The sequence below is a fragment of the Colletotrichum truncatum genome (genome assembly GCF_014235925.2).
Source record: "Colletotrichum truncatum strain CMES1059 chromosome Unknown Contig_0007, whole genome shotgun sequence".
Classification (NCBI taxonomy): Eukaryota; Fungi; Ascomycota; class Sordariomycetes; order Glomerellales; family Glomerellaceae; genus Colletotrichum; species Colletotrichum truncatum.
In genome coordinates this window covers 2,298,841-2,319,121 of record NW_027222404.1, presented here as the reverse complement: position 1 = coordinate 2,319,121, position 20,281 = coordinate 2,298,841, and the positions used below count along the sequence as shown (strand labels likewise).

General features: G+C 51.6%; 6 protein-coding genes across 6 annotated transcripts; 2 read left to right on the top strand and 4 right to left on the bottom strand.

Moving 5' to 3' along the window:
• Window positions 1–1,296: 1,296 nt before the first annotated feature.
• CTRU02_211051 (uncharacterized protein) lies at window positions 1,297–4,899 on the top strand (the record flags this gene model as incomplete). The annotated part of the gene is made up of 2 exons (XM_036720075.1): window positions 1,297–1,525; window positions 1,580–4,899. 2 exons carry the CDS (start codon window positions 1,297–1,299, stop codon window positions 4,897–4,899), a joined length of 3,549 nt encoding a protein of 1,182 aa, XP_036587819.1.
• A 619-nt stretch (window positions 4,900–5,518) lies between these two features.
• Window positions 5,519–5,839, bottom strand: CTRU02_211052 (FMC1 protein family; the record flags this gene model as incomplete). The annotated part of the gene is made up of 1 exon (XM_036720076.1): window positions 5,519–5,839. One exon carries the CDS (start codon window positions 5,837–5,839, stop codon window positions 5,519–5,521), a length of 321 nt encoding a protein of 106 aa, XP_036587818.1.
• A 710-nt stretch (window positions 5,840–6,549) lies between these two features.
• CTRU02_211050 (3',5'-bisphosphate nucleotidase) lies at window positions 6,550–7,839 on the top strand (the record flags this gene model as incomplete). Its single annotated transcript, XM_036720074.1, has 1 exon — window positions 6,550–7,839. One exon carries the CDS (start codon window positions 6,550–6,552, stop codon window positions 7,837–7,839), a length of 1,290 nt encoding a protein of 429 aa, XP_036587817.1.
• Window positions 7,840–8,047: 208 nt separating this feature from the next.
• CTRU02_211049 (mitochondrial 54S ribosomal protein uL6m) lies at window positions 8,048–8,991 on the bottom strand (the record flags this gene model as incomplete). Its single annotated transcript, XM_036720073.1, has 3 exons — window positions 8,048–8,415; window positions 8,532–8,645; window positions 8,715–8,991. 3 exons carry the CDS (start codon window positions 8,989–8,991, stop codon window positions 8,048–8,050), a joined length of 759 nt encoding a protein of 252 aa, XP_036587816.1.
• A 448-nt stretch (window positions 8,992–9,439) lies between these two features.
• CTRU02_211048 (tubulin/FtsZ family protein) lies at window positions 9,440–11,295 on the bottom strand (the record flags this gene model as incomplete). The annotated part of the gene is made up of 7 exons (XM_070205568.1): window positions 9,440–9,833; window positions 9,889–10,679; window positions 10,752–10,806; window positions 10,866–10,907; window positions 10,980–11,005; window positions 11,064–11,087; window positions 11,284–11,295. 7 exons carry the CDS (start codon window positions 11,293–11,295, stop codon window positions 9,440–9,442), a joined length of 1,344 nt encoding a protein of 447 aa, XP_070060811.1.
• An 811-nt stretch (window positions 11,296–12,106) lies between these two features.
• CTRU02_211047 (translation initiation regulator) lies at window positions 12,107–14,471 on the bottom strand (the record flags this gene model as incomplete). Its single annotated transcript, XM_036720072.1, has 3 exons — window positions 12,107–13,492; window positions 13,555–13,635; window positions 13,686–14,471. The coding sequence occupies 3 exons, from the start codon at window positions 14,469–14,471 to the stop codon at window positions 12,107–12,109; spliced, it is 2,253 nt and encodes a 750-aa protein (XP_036587815.1).
• Window positions 14,472–20,281: the final 5,810 nt, after the last annotated feature.

Here is a 20,281-nt window from a genome sequence, read left to right as displayed (position 1 = left end):
CAATGTTCACTCCCCTTTCCTCTCCTCACGCGGTGGCAGGTCGTTAGGGGGTTTGGTCAATGCTATCTTCACGTTTGCGCTTTCTTGTTGGCGGTTCATGGCAAGCCAAGGTCTTCATGGCCCGCCATCCGTGTCACCGCTCTGCCAATTGCTGTTCTTGGCCACGAGTTTGCTCTTCTACCCCCAAGCCCTGCCGGACAAAATGCGTGCCATCCGATCCATTTAATTTTTTGACATTACGGATACTATTCTAACCCGTCATTGCCCGAGGAAAAAGGTAGCTGAAGGTTTCGAGATTGGTGCTAAGAGAACAGCAATACTCAGCATCCACGAGGAGCAGCAGTGCAGTTTCGTCCCGGCACCTGCATGCCTGTCGTGCAGCAGTAGGCACATGGGGCAACATTGAACTCGCCATCCCACCTTGCATTCTCTCCATTCAATGCTCCTGGCAAGGATCAAGTGCCCCTCGCAGAGGAAACAGCATGCCACCCACTTCCACTGGGGCCCTTGTCAGGTAAGTACCATCTCCTACTGTGAGATAAGTAAGGCATCGCGTACAGCAAGCGGGATAAGGACAAGTCGGTCGTCACGATTGAGCTCCGTCTGCTCCAACCTATCGCCGAGTGTTGACCAATTTAGTCCGGGCTATCAGATCCACTACCGCGCTTCTGCCCCAGGTCCCGACTACTATTCCTGTCCTCACAGGGTGCTACCGGGAGCCCGCTCTCACCCCTGCCCTTTCTCTCTCTTCAATTCTCGAATTCACCATTCGAGTGTCACAAGGATACTTACGTCCTCCTTGTTGGTGGGCGATCAAAAGTGTGAGCCACCATCCCTGATACCCTCCTGTACGACTGTGGCATGTACATGTGTACTTCCGTATGCAGGAGGTCGACCACCCTGCAGCAGACCAAGCCTACCCATCAACGACTCTTTTATCTTCTGCATTTTCCCGCCCAAGTTCGTTCCCTCTGCCTCAGCCGCGTACTTCCGCTCGTAGCTGTGACACGACCCTACTTACCTGCTGCCTGTCGGTCCTTTCGGCTGTATGGTCTGTTCCTCGACATGAAACTATCTCCAGATCAGTCTGTCTAGTTGATGGGCAGGTAAAAGAGCAAGAAGAGAGTGACAAGGCTACTGCCCAAGTCGTTAGCCTGGGGTTGTTCGGTGCCGACGAGGAAATCAACTACAGCTACATCCACGGCCTCTGCGTCTTTTTGGTGTCTCTCTGCGCCGCTTTTTTCATTCTCCTTTAGCCGTCGCTCAAACTATCCCTCGTCTCGATCCTAGCTGACAATGAGTAACCCTCGTGATCCGGCTCGGTTACGACAGGGACTCAACCCATTATTAACACAGTCATTGGGTCCCTATCATAGCCAAATCAACACCCCGCTGTCTTCCGTGTCGTCGGTACACCTTAACTCTGCTCATACTCCTGGAAGCTCAATTCAACCTTACAACCCACAGGAATGGATTGCCTCGCCCACTGCTGGTGCTGAGCAGCCTCGCCAATATCCAGAACAGAGTAATGCGCTTGCTCTAGCCTGATTAGGGTTCCCTTACTAAAGAGTTTCCGTAGGATCACCACTTCCTCCACCTCCATACAGTCCACCGCGGAGCCAGCGACCACAAAGCGGCATGTTTGAGTCGCCACCAACGGCCAACACATCGGCGGCACGCATCCCTCCAACGAATATACATAGGCCTTCTCCCGAGCCCGTGGCCAATACATCGTTTCCTCCCCCGCCAGGAACTAACGGTAGAACAAGCTCGAGAGAGAGGCGTTTCGGCCTTCACTCGCTGAGAAGGAGTCGAGAACATCATGATTCTAGCCCTCCTGATCCAGTACCACCTGTTCCGATATCACGGCCGGGTCCTCTTCAGATCCAGATCCCACATCCATTGCCACAACGGAACGATTCTGGTTCTTCTCAAGGCCCTCCTGGTGCTCGACGAGCCGCTTCTGCCAGTGCAATTGAGACGCCAACGTCGGCCCGCTCACGTTCAGCGTCACAAACCAGGTGGGAACCCGGTATGCCGCTTCCACCCCCACCTCCTGGCCCACCGCCCGCTTCATCCAGATCCCAAAGTCTCCAAAGCATGCATAGGACAAGCACGCCCATGGCATCACCGCCTACACGGCGACCTCCGCCGAGTGGAGTGACAGCTTTGGGGCCGGTACCTCCTACTCCAGCCAACTGGGTTGATCAACCCGAACAGACTGCTCGCTCTCCCCCAGGCAGAGGCTCCCCGGGCCTGACTATCGATACTTCCAGTGCCGCAAGCTCTGTTCAAACAGGAGAATCAAGTAGCTCCGCAACTTTAAGCTCTGGGAGTCTCAGCCGCGCAAGGGCAGTCCGTCATGACAAAACCATCGTTCAACGCCGTGCAGAAAGCCGCAACAGATATAGTCTGCACCATAACTCAATAGATGGAACCATCAATCCCGCTCAACTCAGCGATATAATGGTCCCCAGCGAGAACACACTTTCTCGCAAGCTGACGATCAACAAGTCGACACCGAGAAGCGGGGGTAGAACTGCGGACGATACACCCCGAACTGATGAGCATTCAACGACTCCACGGGCCTCTGCCTCAATTCAGCGCCCTCGCATTGAAACTGCAACACCCCCTTTCTCACCACATCCTGCGAAGGGGACCTCGATGATAGAAGGATCGCCTAATGTGGTGCCCAAAGCGCTACCTACACCACCGCTCCAGACACGGTCAGCTTCCAGTTCCCAAACAAGGTTCAGGTCTACGACACCGGCAGAAGGACCATCGTCAGCATCCATTTCAGGAACAAAACACACTGTTATCACACAAACAGCCGAAAGATTCTGTCACGAGACAATTGAAAGATTCCAAGCATTTGCTGTTAAAGAGTCGACGGCGGCAACAGATGCTGATCGGGTGCGGTTGTTTGCCGATTTCATAGTTAGCGAATCTAGAATTAGGCGGGAACGGTACTCTTCAGCTATCGGTGCTATGGGTTCGGAAATTTTCGATCTTACGAGAGACATATTTCGCCCCATGGTAACCAGGCGGGAATCCGGAGCGTCGCAGGCCGAGTGGACGCCTCAGTCATCTGAGCCTACCCGATCTCATCGTGGATCGCTGACCTCAGTTTACCGCGAAAGCCCGGGGGAATCTAGCTCTGCTCCCGCGTCGGCAAACATCCCGATTTCCCCTGTGGGTGGGCCGCCAAATAATGGGAACTGGACCTCAAACTATATGCCGTCTCTCTCCCCAATTTTGAGTATGAGCGTAAGCGACAAGCTTGATGAGGCAGACTCCCGGGGCCGCCCATCAAGTAGATGGTGGGAGGCCGATTCATCTGGAACAGGAGGCAAATTGATTGAAAGATCCAAGAGAGAATCTAAGTATATGGGGGTGCCAAAGGAGGCTCGAGAGGCTCTTCAATGGATGGACAGCCCCCAAACACTCGAGAACCCTAGCGATGGTCGGTGCTCGAGCGAGTACCCCCCAGAGAAAACCGGTTGGCATGAGCCAGAACCAGAATCTACACCGCAGCCCCTACGCTATTCTGCACAATCCCTCGCTTCCTCGGGCTCTCCAACAACACCTAATCCTGCCCATTTAGACATATCCCGTCTGGTCACTCTTCCGCCCCCATTTCCACGCCATCATCCGGCAGTCAATAATAGTCACCCTGAACTTACAGAGATGAGGACGGCTGTACGTCAGATCAGTGACCTTGCAGAAATTGGAGCCACAAAGGACAGATTTCAGATTACCAGCAACAAGAAGCGTGAGGAGGCTACCAAGGCTGCAGCTGAACGGCGACAGGCCTTGCGATCCAACCTTCAACAGGAGGTTAATGTGGGCAACATGACATTCGCAGAGGCGTCTGCTATCGAGCAAGATTCAATGGTAGCTGAGAAGGACAAACTCAAGGAGCTTGGAAGGACGGAATTCGAGCAGTTTCAAGCCCAGGTCGTCATGCCTTTGAATGACTTAGTCACTGGCCGTATCACAAAGGCAACAGCATTGTTTGACAAGTTGGCAAGCGGCCTCTTTGACGACGTCTCCAGTGCAGCGGACATGCCCCAGGAAGAAGGCGACGACAAGCCTGAGCTCCTCGAAAAGCTGACGCTCCTGAAATGGATTTTTGAAGCCAGGGAAACCTTACATAGGGCAATCTACGACATACTCACCGACCGCAACAACCGATACCGGGACGTTGTACTGACACCGTACCGGCTAGCTGGTAATCAAGAGAAGCTCCAAAACGCCGAAGCGTTCTTCGCCGAAGACGCCGCTAAACGTCAGCTGGCATTCGCCCACGAGGTGCTGGCCCGTGTGCAAGAATTTCAGGCCGTTGTTGAGCAGACCGTTATGCGCGGTGTCGAGGTACAGTTATCGGCCTTCTGGGATATTGCGCCACCACTGCGCCGTTTATTGGAGAAGATACCGCCAAGCCTAGACGATTTCAACATTCAGATCCCAACAATTGAGTACGAAGAGAATCCTTCATACTGTACACATCCGCTGCAGTATCTCTTCAGCCTTCTCCTTCACACAGAGAAAAGCACCTATCAGTTTATTGAATCGCAAACAAACCTGCTTTGCCTATTACATGAAGTAAAGGAAGCTGTAACGCACGCCAAGGCAAAAGTTGTACAGAGCGAGGTTGAAGATGGAGAAGGTCGAGAATACAGCTCGGAAGAGTGTGAGGCACGTGCCCAACGTTTGCGCCGAGAAGAAGGCCAGATATTGACCGACGATTTAAAAGAGAAGGTACGTGTTGTACAGGATCAGTGGAACAGTGCCTTGGGCGAGAACATCAAGAGTGTTAAGCAGATGCTGGGAGAGTATCTCCTACAAACAGGAGGTTGGGATGAAACGTTGGAAGAAGGTGGCGTAGGCAGCGTCTAACAGCAGACAACCAGCCATGAAATTGGACGATAGACTTATGAACATTGTTGTCACAATTTCAGAGACAATGATACCCCAACACGCATTTAACGACTCTTTATTACTAGTATTCTTGTACATAATTCACACTACCAGATATCAGATAGGTCTAGGGACTAGTCAAAGTTATCAGGAAGAGATGAAATACTGCCGTGGAAAATTTCCAGACGAACGAAAAAATCTGTCATAACAAATCAATGGTTGGTATTTCCCCCTTTACTCGTTTGGCATATCTATCCAGTTGTATGACTTCTGGAGTTGAGCTGAAAATCATGTGTTCCATCCAAACGCCCGCCACATGTGTTATACATATACGTACAATAAGGCCACATCTTCTCTGAATTATTTCAATTTCAAGTGCAAGCCTTTTGCTCCATGAAGACTGTTTTGTGATGTTTAGGCCTCTCCACCAATTTAAGAGGGTACAGTGCTGTCAAGGCTGAGGCTTTGTGTTGTCGGACAATACATATTTGTCCGAATCGAATGCGTCTCTAATGCCACGTTTTTCTTTCTTGTTCTCTTTCTTGTGTCGACAAGTCGATACATCCGCGGAAATCCTCAGCTTCTTGTTCATGGCCTCTTATTTTTGGTTCTTAAACTCGACGGGCAGATCCATGCCGACACGGCGGGCTGTGAGACGCACGCGCTCCTCCTCGTCCATGTTCATCCCGGGGTTGTAGCGTTCCAGCAGGGTGACGTAGGTACGCTGAGCGCGGAGATACGCAGCAAACTGCTCAGCCTCTGCGGCATCGGCTTCGCCTCGCGGGTTGCTACCAGCCTTGGCGAAGCTGGTGCGAAGACGGTTGTGAAGGGGTGAGCGCTCGCGGGCAAGGACGGGCCGCGGCGGGAGCTCGCGCAGGAGGGATCGATAGAGGGAGCGGAGGCGCGGGGCGGCAGTCATTTTGTTTCTGGTGGTTGATGAATATAAGGCTGATTGCGGATGTTAGGTAGCGTAGGTTGCGATGTTGGTGGTGGTGGTGGTGGTGGTGATAATAGTATTGCTGCTACAATGATCGAAGCACGAAATTTCTGGAGGCTCTGGACATAAAGAGGATAACTGAAAGTCAAGGTCAGGGTCTGGCGCACCTTAGAGCTCACATTCAATTGACCGGGCCTGTGCTTGCAGATCCCTGTCGCTATCTAGCAACTTTAGTTAAGTACGGGACCTCACTGGCGCCAGCTTACAGAAAAACTCGTTCTAGGGGGACGTTTTGGCCCCCGCACCGGCACCGGGAGGAGTGGGCACAGATGGAGGGGTTTTCTTCACTACAGCAAAGATACCCCTCCCTCAGGACCTCAAGCTCCAACAGATCTCTACAAGCTACCATCCGTCCCCTCTCCGAGTCAGGCTTTTTCCCACTCTTCTAACGCATCCACCACCAAGTGGAGGACCGGGAAGGTAAAGAACTGCTTTTTCTCATTCTGATAGGTACATGGAAGGCAAAGTCTGCGCCTTTGAATGCGGGTTGTTGTGCGCCCACAATTGCATTCCAGCCCACTGCGATACACTCCCATGACGTATCAGGTTGTCCCTCCTGTTTAGCCAGACTAAAAAGCTGCCTCATACACATCCCAGCTCCGCTGCCGAATTTGGTCTCCTCTTAGAGTCCTATGCCCCTCAAGACTGAGCCACAAAAGATCAGACAGAAGACCAAACTCACATCCGTTTCTTTCCTCCTTTTCTCCTCCTTCATTATTGTGACGCTGGCCATCCTGTCTTTACGAGCCTTTCCCCGGCTCTCACTCCTTTCGAACCACTTCGCCCTTCCTGCGAGTCTTTCCTCTCGAGCCCCATTCTTCTCGAAAACCACAAAGACCACGATACCCACCATGTCTTCGTATGCCAAGGAGCTCGAAGTTGCCCAGCTGGCCGTTCAGCGTGCCGCCATCCTCACGAAGCGCGTCTTCCACGAGAAAGCCAAGGGCACTGTCGACAAGAACGACAAGTCCCCCGTCACCATCGGTGACTTCGGAGCGCAAGCCCTCATAATTGCTGCTCTCCGCCATCACTTTCCCCAGGACGAAATCGTTGCCGAGGAGGAGGCCGCTCAGCTGCGCTCCGATGGCGGCCTCCGGGATCAGATATGGGACCTCGTCCGCACCACCAAGCTTGAGGATGCGCAGGCCGAGGCTCTGCTAGGCGGCTCTATTGAAAGTGCCGAGAGCATGCTTGACCTCATTGATCGTGGAAACAGCAAGGGCGGCGCGAAGGGTCGCATTTGGGCAATTGACCCTATTGACGGCACAAAGGGCTTCCTGCGTGGCGGTCAGTACGCCGTTTGCCTTGCCCTCATGGTTGACGGCGACGTCAAGGTCGGTGTGCTGGGATGCCCCAACCTCCCCGTCGACGACAAGGCGCCCCTTACTGCAGACATTGGCTCCAATGCTACCGACAACACAGGCTACGGCGTCATCTTTTCTGCTGTCCAGGGCCAAGGTGCTACCTCACGCCCTCTGCAAACCGGCGCCATTGCCAACGGCGCACCTATCTCTATGAAGCCCATTTCCGAGATGTCGGCTGCTACCTTTTGTGAGAGCGTTGAGGCCGGCCATAGTGCCCACGACGACCAGGCTCAGATCGCCGCCAAGCTGGGCATCACCAAGCCCAGTGTGCGTATGGACAGCCAGAGCAAGTACGGCTCCATCGCCCGTGGTGCCGGAGATATCTACCTGCGTCTGCCCGTTAAGGCGACGTACCAGGAGAAGATCTGGGATCATGCGGCTGGTGATCTTATTGTGCGCGAAGCCGGTGGCCAAGTGACGGATATCCAAGGCAAGAGATTGGACTTCACTGTTGGCCGGACATTGGCGAATAACAAGGGCGTTATTGCCGCCCCGGCCGCCGTGCACGGCGATGTTTTGAAGGTTGTCCAGGAGGTGTTGAGCCAGAAATCAAGCTAGATGGGGGTGAATATCTTTTTTGAGTTTTCTCTTCCAGAACTTGCAGAATAAATAGTGTACAATGTGTCTTCCCCAGTCCGTACAGTGATATACAGCTATACACAGCCTTCCGGCTCCCCAATCGTCCGAAATAGACCACGGTTGTAGTAGCAATGTCGCAGTGGTAGTTACAATGATACCACAAAGTACCCACTCCGTATACCACCACTTATTTGATCTTCTTCTGCTTCAGCTTGATCGTTTGATCGTTGATGAAGACGCCTTTGCCCTTGTACGGCTCAGGTGGCCGCCACTTCCTAACCCGTCCTGCAAAACTCATGATTGTCTCTCGGTCGATGCCCTCGAGCAAGATACGTGTCGGCGACGCCGCGGTGACCTTGACGCCTTCAGGAATTCCCATCTCAATGGGGTGCGTAAAGCCAAGCTTCAGACAGAGAAACTTCTGGCCAGGATATTCCTCCTTGCCGCCGCGTTGTTCGACGGACGCACGGTAGCCGATACCAACTAGGCGGAGAAGGGCTGTGTGACCCTCAGAGACACCCATGATGTATCGTTGGAGATAAGCCCAAGTAGTACCTGTGAAGAGACGCCAAGTATCAGTCAATTTGTTGCTGGAGCATCCGAGAAGACGAAGAAACGAGGAATCGGCTTGCTAGAGGGAACGATGAAAGGGAGGAACGGGTATAACTCACCCCACATCTCGCGCTGCTCCTTAACGTTGGAGTCTTCGACTGAGAGAATTGCGCTCTTGGATTCAGCATCTTGTTCAATTTTCACAAACGGTTCGATTTCAAGATCTAGCTTGCCTACACCGCGCAAAGTTAGCATCATCCTCCACAAGCTCTGATACCCAAGAGGCTATAGCCGTGACGAACCCAGAGGTCCCGTGACGGAAACCGTTCTCTTGTAAACTTTTAAGTAGCTTGTAGGGTCTTTCTTCAGCTTTGGCTCGCCAACTAGCACCTCCACGCCTGGCGGGATCGAGAGGGGCGTCCGGCCGAGCTTCGATGGTCGCGTCGGTGTCGAGGAAAATAAACGTCGGGGCAAAGGTTGCGAGGCCGGTGCCAGAAAGGCAGGTATCGTCGTAGCCGGCGAGGAGGCTAAAGCCTGCCTCAGTGCCGTTCCTCGGCTGGAAGCAAGCATTATGGTCATCGAATGGAGAGCTGCCTCCCAATACGCGCGTGTGTGTTGCTCGACTGATGGAAGTAAGGACCTTCAGGAACTTTTCCACGCCTTAGTCATCCAAGATTACCCACTTTGCGGGTCTTCCCGATTGGCCTCTGTTGATCTGAAAGTACTCGCCGCCAATCCAATGCTTTCAACACTAGCATTCTTCTTTTCAGGAAACGGCAAGAATGGTTTACGTTTCACAAAAGACGCTTTTTAAAGGCGTTTTTACTATCCATTCAATATTTGATACAGAGTAAATCTGTGATTCATCGTACTCGATTGATACGTCAGGCGTACTACTAAGAGGTATATCTAGAAGCCCATTTCCGGCAAGTAACCGGATTCGTGAAGCGAAAATCCACCATTGATGGAGTACGATTGGCGGGTGTCGAGGTTATGAAGCAAGCTCAAAGTGATAATAGAGATGCGCTTAGACCTCCTCCTCAAGGGGAGCATCCTCCTCGTACTCCTCCTCCTCCTCATCAACGCCAGCATCCTGGTACTGCTGGTACTCAGAGACCAAATCGTTCATGTTGGACTCAGCCTCAGTGAACTCCATCTCGTCCATACCCTCGCCAGTGTACCAATGCAAGAAAGCCTTGCGACGGAACATGGCAGTGAACTGCTCACCGACACGCTTGAAGAGCTCCTGGATGGCAGTGGAGTTGCCAACAAAGGTGGAGGACATCTTGAGGCCGCGGGGAGGAATGGAGCAAAGGGCGGTCTGGACGTTGTTCGGGATCCACTCAACGAAGTAGGAAGAGTTCTTGTTCTGGACGTTGCGCATCTGGTCCTCAACATCCTTCATGGCGACCTTACCACGGCTAAAAGATAAAGGGTCAGCAGAGGGCTCCAAAGGGTGAGTTTGTTTATACATACAAGATGGCAGAGCAGGTCAGGTAGCGACCGTTGCGGAAGTCAGAAGCAGCCATCATGTTCTTGGGGTCGAACATCTGCTGGGTGAGTTCGGGAACGCTAACAGCGCGGAAGGAGTGGGCACCACGGCTGGTCAAGGGGGCGAAGCCGACCATGAAGAAGTGAAGACGGGGGAAAGGAACCATGTTAACAGCCAGCTTGCGCAGGTCAGAGTTAAGCTGACCAGGGAAACGCAGGCAGGTGGTGACACCGGACATAACGGCAGAGACCAGGTGGTTCAGGTCGCCGTAAGAGGGGTTGGACAGCTTGAGAGTACGCATGCAAATGTCGTACAGAGCCTCGTTGTCAATGCAGAAGGTCTCGTCAGAGTTCTCGACAAGCTGGTGGACGGAAAGGGTGGCGTTGTAGGGCTCAACGACGGTGTCGGAAACCTTGGGAGAGGGGACAACAGAGAAGGTGGCCATCATACGGTCGGGGAATTCCTCGCGGATCTTGGAGATCAGCAGGGTACCCATACCGGCACCAGTACCACCACCGAGGGAGTGGGTGATCTGGAAGCCCTGGAGGCAGTCGCAGCCCTCAGCCTCACGACGAACGACGTCGAGAACCTGGTCGACGAGTTCAGCTCCCTCAGTGTAATGACCCTTGGCCCAGTTGTTGCCAGCACCGGACTGGCCGAAAACGAAGTTGTCGGGGCGGAAGAGCTGTCCGAAGGGACCGGCGCGGACGGCGTCCATGGTACCGGGCTCCAAATCGACGAGGACGGCACGGGGTACGTACTTGTTGCCGGAGGCCTGCGAAGGAGCGAAGGTCAGTATTCGTCAATATGCTTGTCTTAAAACGCGTGGGACTGTAGGATAACAAACTTCGTTGAAGTAGACGCTCATGCGCTCAAGCTGGAGCTCCGAGGTTCCATTGTAACTGTTTGATGAATTTAGCGGTCAACTCCGACGTGGCCAGAGTAGGAATTGATTACATACACACCGTTGCTGTCGAGGCCATGCTCGCCAGAGATGTTCTGCCTGTTCGATTGTTAATCTTCATGACTCTTTGGAGGTTGATATAACCGAGTCTTCGGCGTTCGGGATACGCACCAGAAGGCAGCACCAATCTGGTTACCCTGTTCAACAAGTTAGCCCCGCATCTAGCTCGTCGGGTTGAGATGGGAATCTACTTACGCACTGGCCGGTCTGCAAGTGAACCTATAGAATAGAAAGGTTGATGTTAGCAAAAGTGACAGAGGTAGAAGCAGTCGATGACCGAGATGTATCTTGGTCGGTGAGGTCCAAGTTGGGTGGAATATCGGCGGGGTACGGTTCAGGGGCAAGGCCGATAAACGTGGTCCGACGCGTCGCAGAGATGTGCTTTTTTTTTCCTTGTGAGGAGAGAACGACTTACAATCTCACGCATTTTGGAGGATGGGAAGCTCTTGGTCTTAGCAGGGCCAAATTTGAGTGAAATGGAGGTGCTTGAGAGCTACGCGAAGCTTCAAGACAGACGTAGTTGCTGGAGGGTGGATGAGGTCGAGAGGTTAGGTAGGGGGAGAGGTTGTTGATTTTTGTTTGCAGGTGGATGTGATTTTGTTCACCGCCACGGATTGGACACCAGACCAACGAGGCCAGAAGGGAAGGGGTGCAGCTCGCTTGTTTACTGTCTAGGCCCGTGCACGGCCCCGATTGGGCATGGTCTAGTGCAAGGCACCCGCCAGAGACCAATTGACTGTGGGGTCATTGGATGTGAGGTGGCAGCACTGGCAAGCACGTACTTTCTAGTCCCTGTATTGACTGATTTTCGTCTCTTCAGGGTTCTCAATCATCAGTGCTTTGCTCTTCCATCCCAGCCTGAGGATTATCAAGTTGCAAAGAGTAGTCATATAGCCATCTACCAGTTCTTGAGGGGTATTTCGTAGGGGGCAGAACTAAAGAGCGCAGGCACGCCTCTCACAAGAAGTCAATGTCCACATAGAGACTGGCCTCCGACGAATCGTATTGCTCGGCATTCCCCTCAAGCGCCCTCTAGAAACGCTAAATTAGTGTGGAGCTCAACATTACAAGGGACCCCATTGCTGCCAAATGAGCTCCGGTGTGACCTGAGAACTATCTAACAGGTTTCTGGTCTTTTGCTACTAATAAGCAGATCACTCTTAAGGACGAGTGACTGATAAATCAGGCACTTAGTTGGACTACGGCAGGCTATGAAAGTCTCATTATTCTGAAAATGTTTAATGGGCCTTAACAACACCCGCTGCATCTGCCTGCGCTGCGATTCTCTTCTTGTATGCTTGGACATCTCCAGGGAACTTCTCGACAGTTCCTCCATCACATACCCAAAGAGATGTGCATACCGTTTGCAACATTGTGACATCGTGAGACACCATCAGTACACCACCCTCGAACTCCTTCAACGCGTCGGCGAGCGCGTCCATCGCCTCAATATCGAGATGGTTAGAAGGTTCGTCGAGAACCAGGATATGCGGGTTGGTCAGGGCAAGACAGGCAAACGCCACACGAGACTTTTGACCACCGGATAGCACCTCCATCTTCTGGAGACCGGTTGTTCCCGTGATACCGAAGGCACCCAGTTGTCTACGGTACTCTTCGTCTGTCTTTCCAGGGTATGTCTTGGCCATGAAGCTCACTGCGCTCATGGTCAAATCCAGAGCATCAACGTGATGCTGGGCAAAGAAGCCCACACGAAGACGTGGGTTCTGGGAAATAAGACCGGACGTAGGTGATAGCTTTCCGATCAACAGCTTGAGCACTGTAGTTTTACCTGCTCCGTTGGGCCCAACAATACCAATTCGTGAATCTAGCTGCACGTCGAGATCAACGTTACGCAGCAAGATGTTCTCCTTGCTGTAGCCAAACGTAACTCCAGTCATTTGGATAATTGGGGGTGATAGCTTCTCGACATCTGGGAACTTGAACTTGACGCTGTACTCAGTCTCAGGCGGCTCGAGCACCGGCATCTTCTCAAGCTTCTTGATACGTGACTGAGCCTCTGAAGACTTCGCCGCATTGTAACGGAATTTGTCAATGAATGCCTGGAGATGGGCTCGCTGCGCCATCTGGTTCTCGTACTCTCTCTTTGCCGTCTTCTTGCGCTCTTCGCGGGTGGCATAGAAGGATTCGAAGTTGGCACCGCGGTAGTAGTCGAGACGTTGGGAGTGTTGATGAATGATGTCCGTGGCAATCTCGTTGAGGAAGGCTCTGTCGTGAGACACGACCAAAACTGTACTGGGATACCCTTGAAGGTAGTTTGACAAGAAGGCAATAGAGGGAACGTCCAACATGTTGGACGGTTCGTCAAGAAGCAACAAGTCTGGCTCGCAGAAAAGCGCTCTTGCCAACGCAAGACGCATACGCCAACCACCGGAGAAGGTTTTGGTGGCATACTGTTGGCGCTCGGCCGAGAAACCGAGACCGGCCAAAATGCTTGCGGCTCTTGACTCGGCCTTGTCGGACTCCATCTCTGCCAGCTTGGCCTGGATGTCACCCAATCGGTTGTCCTGAGCCTCCCTATCTCTGTCAAGCTTGGCCGCGTCGGCGGAAGTGTCCGCCAAAGAGGCGCGTTGTGTCTCAATATCTGCCAGTTTTTGGGTGATTTGCTATCGTCCGGTCAGTATAATTATTACCAAGAGATGGAAAGAATCAACTGCTCTTCACTTACAGCCTGTTCCTTGAGAAGCACCTTTCGCCATACATCGGCGTCGAGCACGGCTTGGATTGCAGGGGTATCGTCACCCGTGAGCTAGGTCCATGTCAGAAAGTACCTCAGTGAATTTAAGGGCATGTTCTTACCTCTTGCTCGACATGAAGAATAGTAATATGAGGGGGAATTGGCAGCTCTCTGCGTGAAAGGGCTCGCAGCAAAGTAGATTTACCGACACCGTTGTGTCCGACAAGACCATATCTGTGACCATAGGCCAGCGTCAAGTTCGTGTCTGCCAGGATGCGGCTTCCACCAATTGAAACATCCACGTTGTCCAACTTGATGTCTTTGGTCTTGTTGCCACCAGCACCACCTATCTGGAGGGGGTTGACCGCCATGTAGAACTCTTCGTATGACTGGGTGGACTCAGGCTGGTTGAGCAACTTGGAGGCCTCATACTCAACCGTCTTGAACGTCTTCTTCTGCTGCTTGGCGGCAATCTTCCGTTCCGCTTTCTCAAGCTTCTTCCGGTCAACCTTGGACTCAACCTTGCGCGCATTTGCTGATTCGAGGTCGACAGCACCAGTGGCCACTGCAAGGGTCGAAGACATGTTCCGCTGCGAGCTGACTTGGAAAGTCTGGTCCAGGCGCCTCACAGCCGAAGGTCCACTTCTCTGAGCGCCGTTGGCCTCACTATACTTTTCAACCCATTTCTCAACCAGTTTCTCGATTTTTTCTTGAAGTTTGGCGTCCGATTTTCCAGAGGCAGAAAGCAGCAACTCAGTAACGGTTGAGGCAGCTTCCGCAAGAGGAGAAGGACCAGACTGATCCTCCTCATCAGACCAGATTGTAGATGCATGAGTCAAATAGCCCACCGAATACTCAGAGAGCACCGGATCGATGTTGGGCAAAACAGTTCTGATTTCGGCTTCCATATTCACACAGCCGAACAACTTAGTGATGAGAGATTTGTCGAGACGTATTTGTCAAGGGACTCGAAAACTTAGTTCCGCAGTTACCCTTGTCGTACAGGGTCGCAGGAAAACTGAGCCTAGTTATCTTCACCTGCCACTTAGAATTCGACGGCTAGTGGCGATTCTGCTGGCTCAGGTTTGCGATCTTCGACTGAGGCTCAAAGGGTGTGGGACTCGAAGGTGCCCTGGAACTACCCCACTAGGAAGAATATCGGTCCGCTGACAGAGAACGACAGCGGATTACATAATGCAATGCAGTATGCAACCAAAACGATAGCACCCATCAAATTAATGAGGGCTATCTGGAGGTCGCTCAAAAAGGTCGATTGGCAATTCAATCAGGGTTACTTAGAATAGTTTATTACTACAGAAGAAGTGAACGAAATACTATGGACTTTATGGATCTATGCGTAATTATAAAGAACATCAGCTAGCTCCTCCTTCTGACGTAGACTTTTTAAGGGTAGCTGCAGTTAAGCAGTAGGTAACAACAAACAGTCTACAGGTAAGAAATCCTCCCGGAGTATACAATCTGGCTAACCGCGCAGCTTAAATTGAAATTGAAACTGTTCGGGCATCCTCGAATATGTGGTTGATACAGCCGACCATAATACAATAGACATGTACTTGAACCTGGCAATTGAAACAGGAAGATTGATGAAAGTATCTTTAATGACGGCCCAGGCTGCTATTGACAAACGCAGTATATATGTTGCACAGAATACTATACCGGGAAGTAAGAGAGGGGGAGTTGGGAAACAAAACCGTTGGGCTCTGCAGATCTCTAGCATTCACTCTGAGCTTGGTCCTCTCATGTGGATTGTGGTGGTCGTTATTAACACCCAGGAAATCACCATAGGGCGAACGAATTCGTGTGAAGTATGAAAAGTGAATGCGGTGATTATTCATGGATATACTGAGATTCTTTATAAGTCGTTGACTGAAACCACTTCCCTGTAGCGGTGGAAGTGAGCAATCATACAAACAGATTTTCAAAAAAGTTTGAATACTATGTATCTTTTGTGTAGCTCTTGTGCCCATTGAGGCCTTATACATGTCTGAAACATTACTTTAAATGGGTTTGGGTGATTTAACATTGGTGCTGTTATTGTGTTTGCCTTCCAAACAACGATTACACGCGTAAGAGCTTCTGAGAGACACAGGTGACAGCTGTGACACTTAACATCTCAATTTGGAGAAGGTGATCTTCGAACTGATTGCATGTTGCCCAACACACCTGGTAAATGTATATTACAATAAGTACTTGGTACGATTCTTGTGGCTTTAGTTTTGAGGAAGATGCTCAGTCAGCTACTCGTCAAACTCGAGACACGTTGCACCGAACCTGGGTATGGTTGGCAAGCTCCCACGAATGAAACACTGCCAGACGTTCTTGACGGGCATGCTCCAACACTTAGTTCTTCAACGCCGCTTGCTCAGTGACATGTATGCGACTTTTGATTTGCATTTCACCCTGTCACGCCAATACGGGGCTGAGAGCCCTTACAAGTCGCTCCCAAGGGCCAACACAGCCTAGACAGCCAAGAAACACTGCAGGCCGGATGCTAGAGAGGAAGCCGACGTATTACTGCGAAATTAGCTACTGAGCATGGGCAGAATAATAAGCATCAATATTTTGACCAAGCCTTTGTTGAGCTGGGACAGAAAGACTGGCGAGGCCCAGGCTTGCCGTTTCGATTGTCCAACAGCCCTTTGCCACGGTCTTGGCCGAGATTGCATCGCTCAAAATGGATGGAACTCCAGGATCCAGTTGACGGAGGCTGGCTGAACTGCGTTCATAATACTCAACTCCATCGGCACCAACGAATGGGAACTATTGTAGGAATCGGGGCTTGGACTGGGTACCCTGTTGTTAGGGCGGCTTACGAGGATTGGCAACCGTGTCGTAAATCTGCGCGTCTGCATGTAATCGCGTCAGCAGTATGGATAGCACGCGACGGCTTGCAGGGAACTAATAAGCTTGTGGCGGCCAATTACCAGAGTCAGAAAGCCCAACAGATTTTGACATCAATTGGTGGTGTTTTGAGCGCTGCCCACGACCCAGCCAGTTGGGGAGAAATCGCTGTTACTCAAACACCATGCTGCGCCATGCAACGAAGATCTGCCTGGGGATCCCAGCACTCAGTTGACATTATTCCGATGGTGGTGGTGTTTGCTGCACAACCTTAGATATGGCACATGTTCGTACGTCTGTTGCTTGACAGGTAGACAGAATCTCAGTGTCCTTGGACTCCTCGTTGTCCTACCTGGGTGGAGGGACCCGCTCATCTCACCTCATCATCTTGTTGCTTGGCTACGGGCACTAAAATCCATAACTGAGTTCATAGGATAACACGGCCGAGATGTCTCGGATCGAAATTAGCAATAGGCATTTTGGCGAGAGTGAAAGGTGCAGTAGTCTCTGTGGTAAACCGCAGCCAAAACGACACCGTCAAGGTCTCACAATGTCCGTCTGCAAGGAGGAGCTTGGTTTCCTGCTTTGGCAGAATACCAGGATCCCAGGATCCCAGGCTGTGGTGTCAATTCCGGTTTTTGGTCATCTCAGGCGGAGCAAAGTCTACAAACAAGGATGGGATTTCCCGGTCGGTAGGGATATGGATACCACTTTAGAAGCTGCAGCCAAGTGGGAACGACGGCTCGTAGGTATCGTTCCCCTCCAGAACATTTCAGCCTGCTGGTAACATTGCCATCGATGCAGCTGCACACATACAGGCCTCACTTACATTAAGGGTAACAGGCGAAACATTGATACCGGGAAACAGCCAGCTGGTTCCTACGCCAACCAGAAACACGGATTAGAAGCTACTTCCTAGCCTTTGGGAGGACAATACGACGTCCACCCGGATCTTAACAAGGTGCCAGGAGATGGCAGTTGCGAGATGCCACATTGGGATCTGACTCCCCCGCACAGGATTGAACAGACAGTGTCTAAGCGACACGAGAGCTTTACCCCTGGTGCAACCTCATATTTACTCTAGTATACGGTTAGCCACTGCCACATTGTTCAATCTGATGTTTCTTAGTCGAGCAGTCGAATTGGAGCTCTTGGTTGTCAGTTATCCATGCCCGAAATCTCTGAGACGGGGCTAAAATCTGTTCGTCGAAATTTCGTCATTGGTAACTTTCGGCAATGAATCCTGGGTTTCTGATTCGAGATGACCGGAGTGTCGGAATTGTCTCCATCTTGGCTCAAGGCAACACCCAATGGATCTTTTGGTCGGAGGGCGTTTAGTCTGCCGCAAGGTAGAATGACGAGCAGTCTGACTTGACCACTCAAGTCGGCGACCTGTAGGATCAACAAATAAGAAGCACATGTGACAATGGTTCGCATATTTGAGTGGATGCTCAGCATTCAGAACCCAAAGACGGAGAAGACAGTCCTGCACGACCTGCAGGACAGGAGAATCAGCTGGGCGACTCAACTAGGCGGTGGTTGGGAGACAACGATTTACAATCATCTGCAACAATAGTCCCACAGGCTTAGTCCATTGCATGCAACACAGAGTTGCATACATAGTAGGTTACCCAATTCAGTCGAAACTCTGTCTTGTCGTATCGTTCCTGTTCCCTGCTCTCCATGTCTATGCCAACGCCATCACATCCGTACTCCAAACTTGAACCGGTTTCCCACAAGCAGAGCAAGGCAAAAATTGTTGTTGCTCCCTGGCCTGGATATGGTTCTAAGTCCGATGCACCATCTATTGCGTGGCTAGCGTGGGTCACAACTTGCAGGACGGATTCAGTGCTTTTCCTCCTCAGATAAAGGCTGGCAAATGGGCTTTGCAGGGCCAAACATAAATGCCAGTGTACTATAGCCCTACTTGGTTAAACCCGGACAAAGCGTCGGTCGGCGTATGGAGGAATCACTCGAACCACGCCTTGGCAGCTGGTGACGGCCAGGTCGCTTAAGGGCTGGGTCAACCAGCGCGCATTCTAGTCCTCTGGAGTGACCGGCGCCGCTCGGTTGTTGACCAAGGAAAGTGACTTTTTTTTCTTAACTCCGCCAAACCAGCTACGTAGTAGCTCGTTGGGAAAGATCAGCTAAACCTAAAAGGGCCAGCACGAGCGCCTTCCCTGGCAATAACACAGACCATGCACGTATTGTATCCTTCTCTTCCCTTTGAGTTAATGGTCAAAGGATGAATACAATGACCACAAGTGCGACGCGAGACCCCGAGTTACACCAGCCACAGAACGGGGTTCATTTACTTCGCAGAGAGACCAAGGCCGTTCCTTTGGTTTGGTGGTTCAATGCAGCGGACGTCGTCGACCCTTCTGTTGATCTCGCTCCTCCCTTCTTTTTCTCTCTTCTTCTTGCTTACCCACCTTTTCCATTTTCTTTCCTTTTCCTGTACCACTTCCTTTTCTAAACTAACTGTGTTAATAAGGGACCATTGCATGGTACAATGAGAGGGTTACTGGCCACGATCTGCGAGAGCTGAAACCGGACAAGGGCCCGCAACGCATCCGCCAAAATTCGAGCCTCAACGAGCACTCGCAACGGCGACTGATGGGATTGGACGAGCTGTTTCCTGTCCCCCAAGGTGGATCATCCGGGACGAGAACGGGGAACAAGCTGAGCACAGGCAGGTAGCCCCAAGGCCAAGTGCAGATGCAAATTCAGTTGGGCGGGCGCATGTCGTAACGCCCCAGTATGTCCTTCTCGAAGGAACCCACTCCCTCTTACACTAAGCCCTTGTTGCCTCGTCGCTAAGCAAGCGCCGTTGCGGTTTGAAAGCGTGGTCGAAGATCGGACAAGCCGGTTTTGAATGGCAAAGACGGAAGTGAAGTGCCTGCTTGGCCATACGGAGTATTGTACAGACACTTGAGGACACGCACAGAGAGAGAGGTAAGAAAAAAAGGTTGGAGGCGGAAACGTACCGTCACGAAGCCGCAGACAGATTGTCGACTCCTTAGTCGCCAGTGTCCCAGAGACAGAAACATGTTTCTTCTCCTCCTTGAGCGGGGAGGAAGGCTTACAGGATGAACATGATTGGTTGGCGTCAGCAACATCTCGCACGCGATGATAACCCACACCTGTCTATCATGGTATGGCAACAGAGTTCCAAATACATTAAATGAAGCCCTGCTATGTAGAGACACGCACATATACATTGAAATCAGACGGAAATCGTCTGTAGCGCTACTACCAGGGTCAATATTGAGGAAGGGGACACTGTTTCCATTAATTGCAGAAAAAGAAAGAAACAACCAGCCAAATTGACATCCCAGGATGCGACCTGTGAGACGGACGAGTTTGGTAACTTGTTTATTTATTTTTCGTGTGGGTGTGTGTTGTTGTTTTTGTTATTTGTTGTGGCCATCACTGATGCCTACACCCAAAACACAGGCCAGCTGGTGGCCCACAAGGAGGGCTGCACACCCCCCGTCCCATGCGACCTCGTCACCATGGTCAAGGTATCCATTGTTCTTTTCACATCACATCATACCTACATACGAAGTAGTAGCCCCGGGCGAGCTTATCGGGCCCGTCCTATCCTTTGTACCAGGCGACTACCGGGGAACACAAAAATCTTGAAATATATTGTTTCTGCGGAGACCACCCTTTAGTGCCAGCGTCGACGCACATTACTCCGAAGGAACACGGTGTGTAGGGGATTGAAAATAACAGCAGAGATGCCGATTAAGCAGATCCCAGACCTACCAGACAGAAGCGGAATTTGAACAATCCGTGCGTAAGCGTCGAACTTTCAGACGACGTCCTATCAGCGAAGTCCCATTGTTTCTCC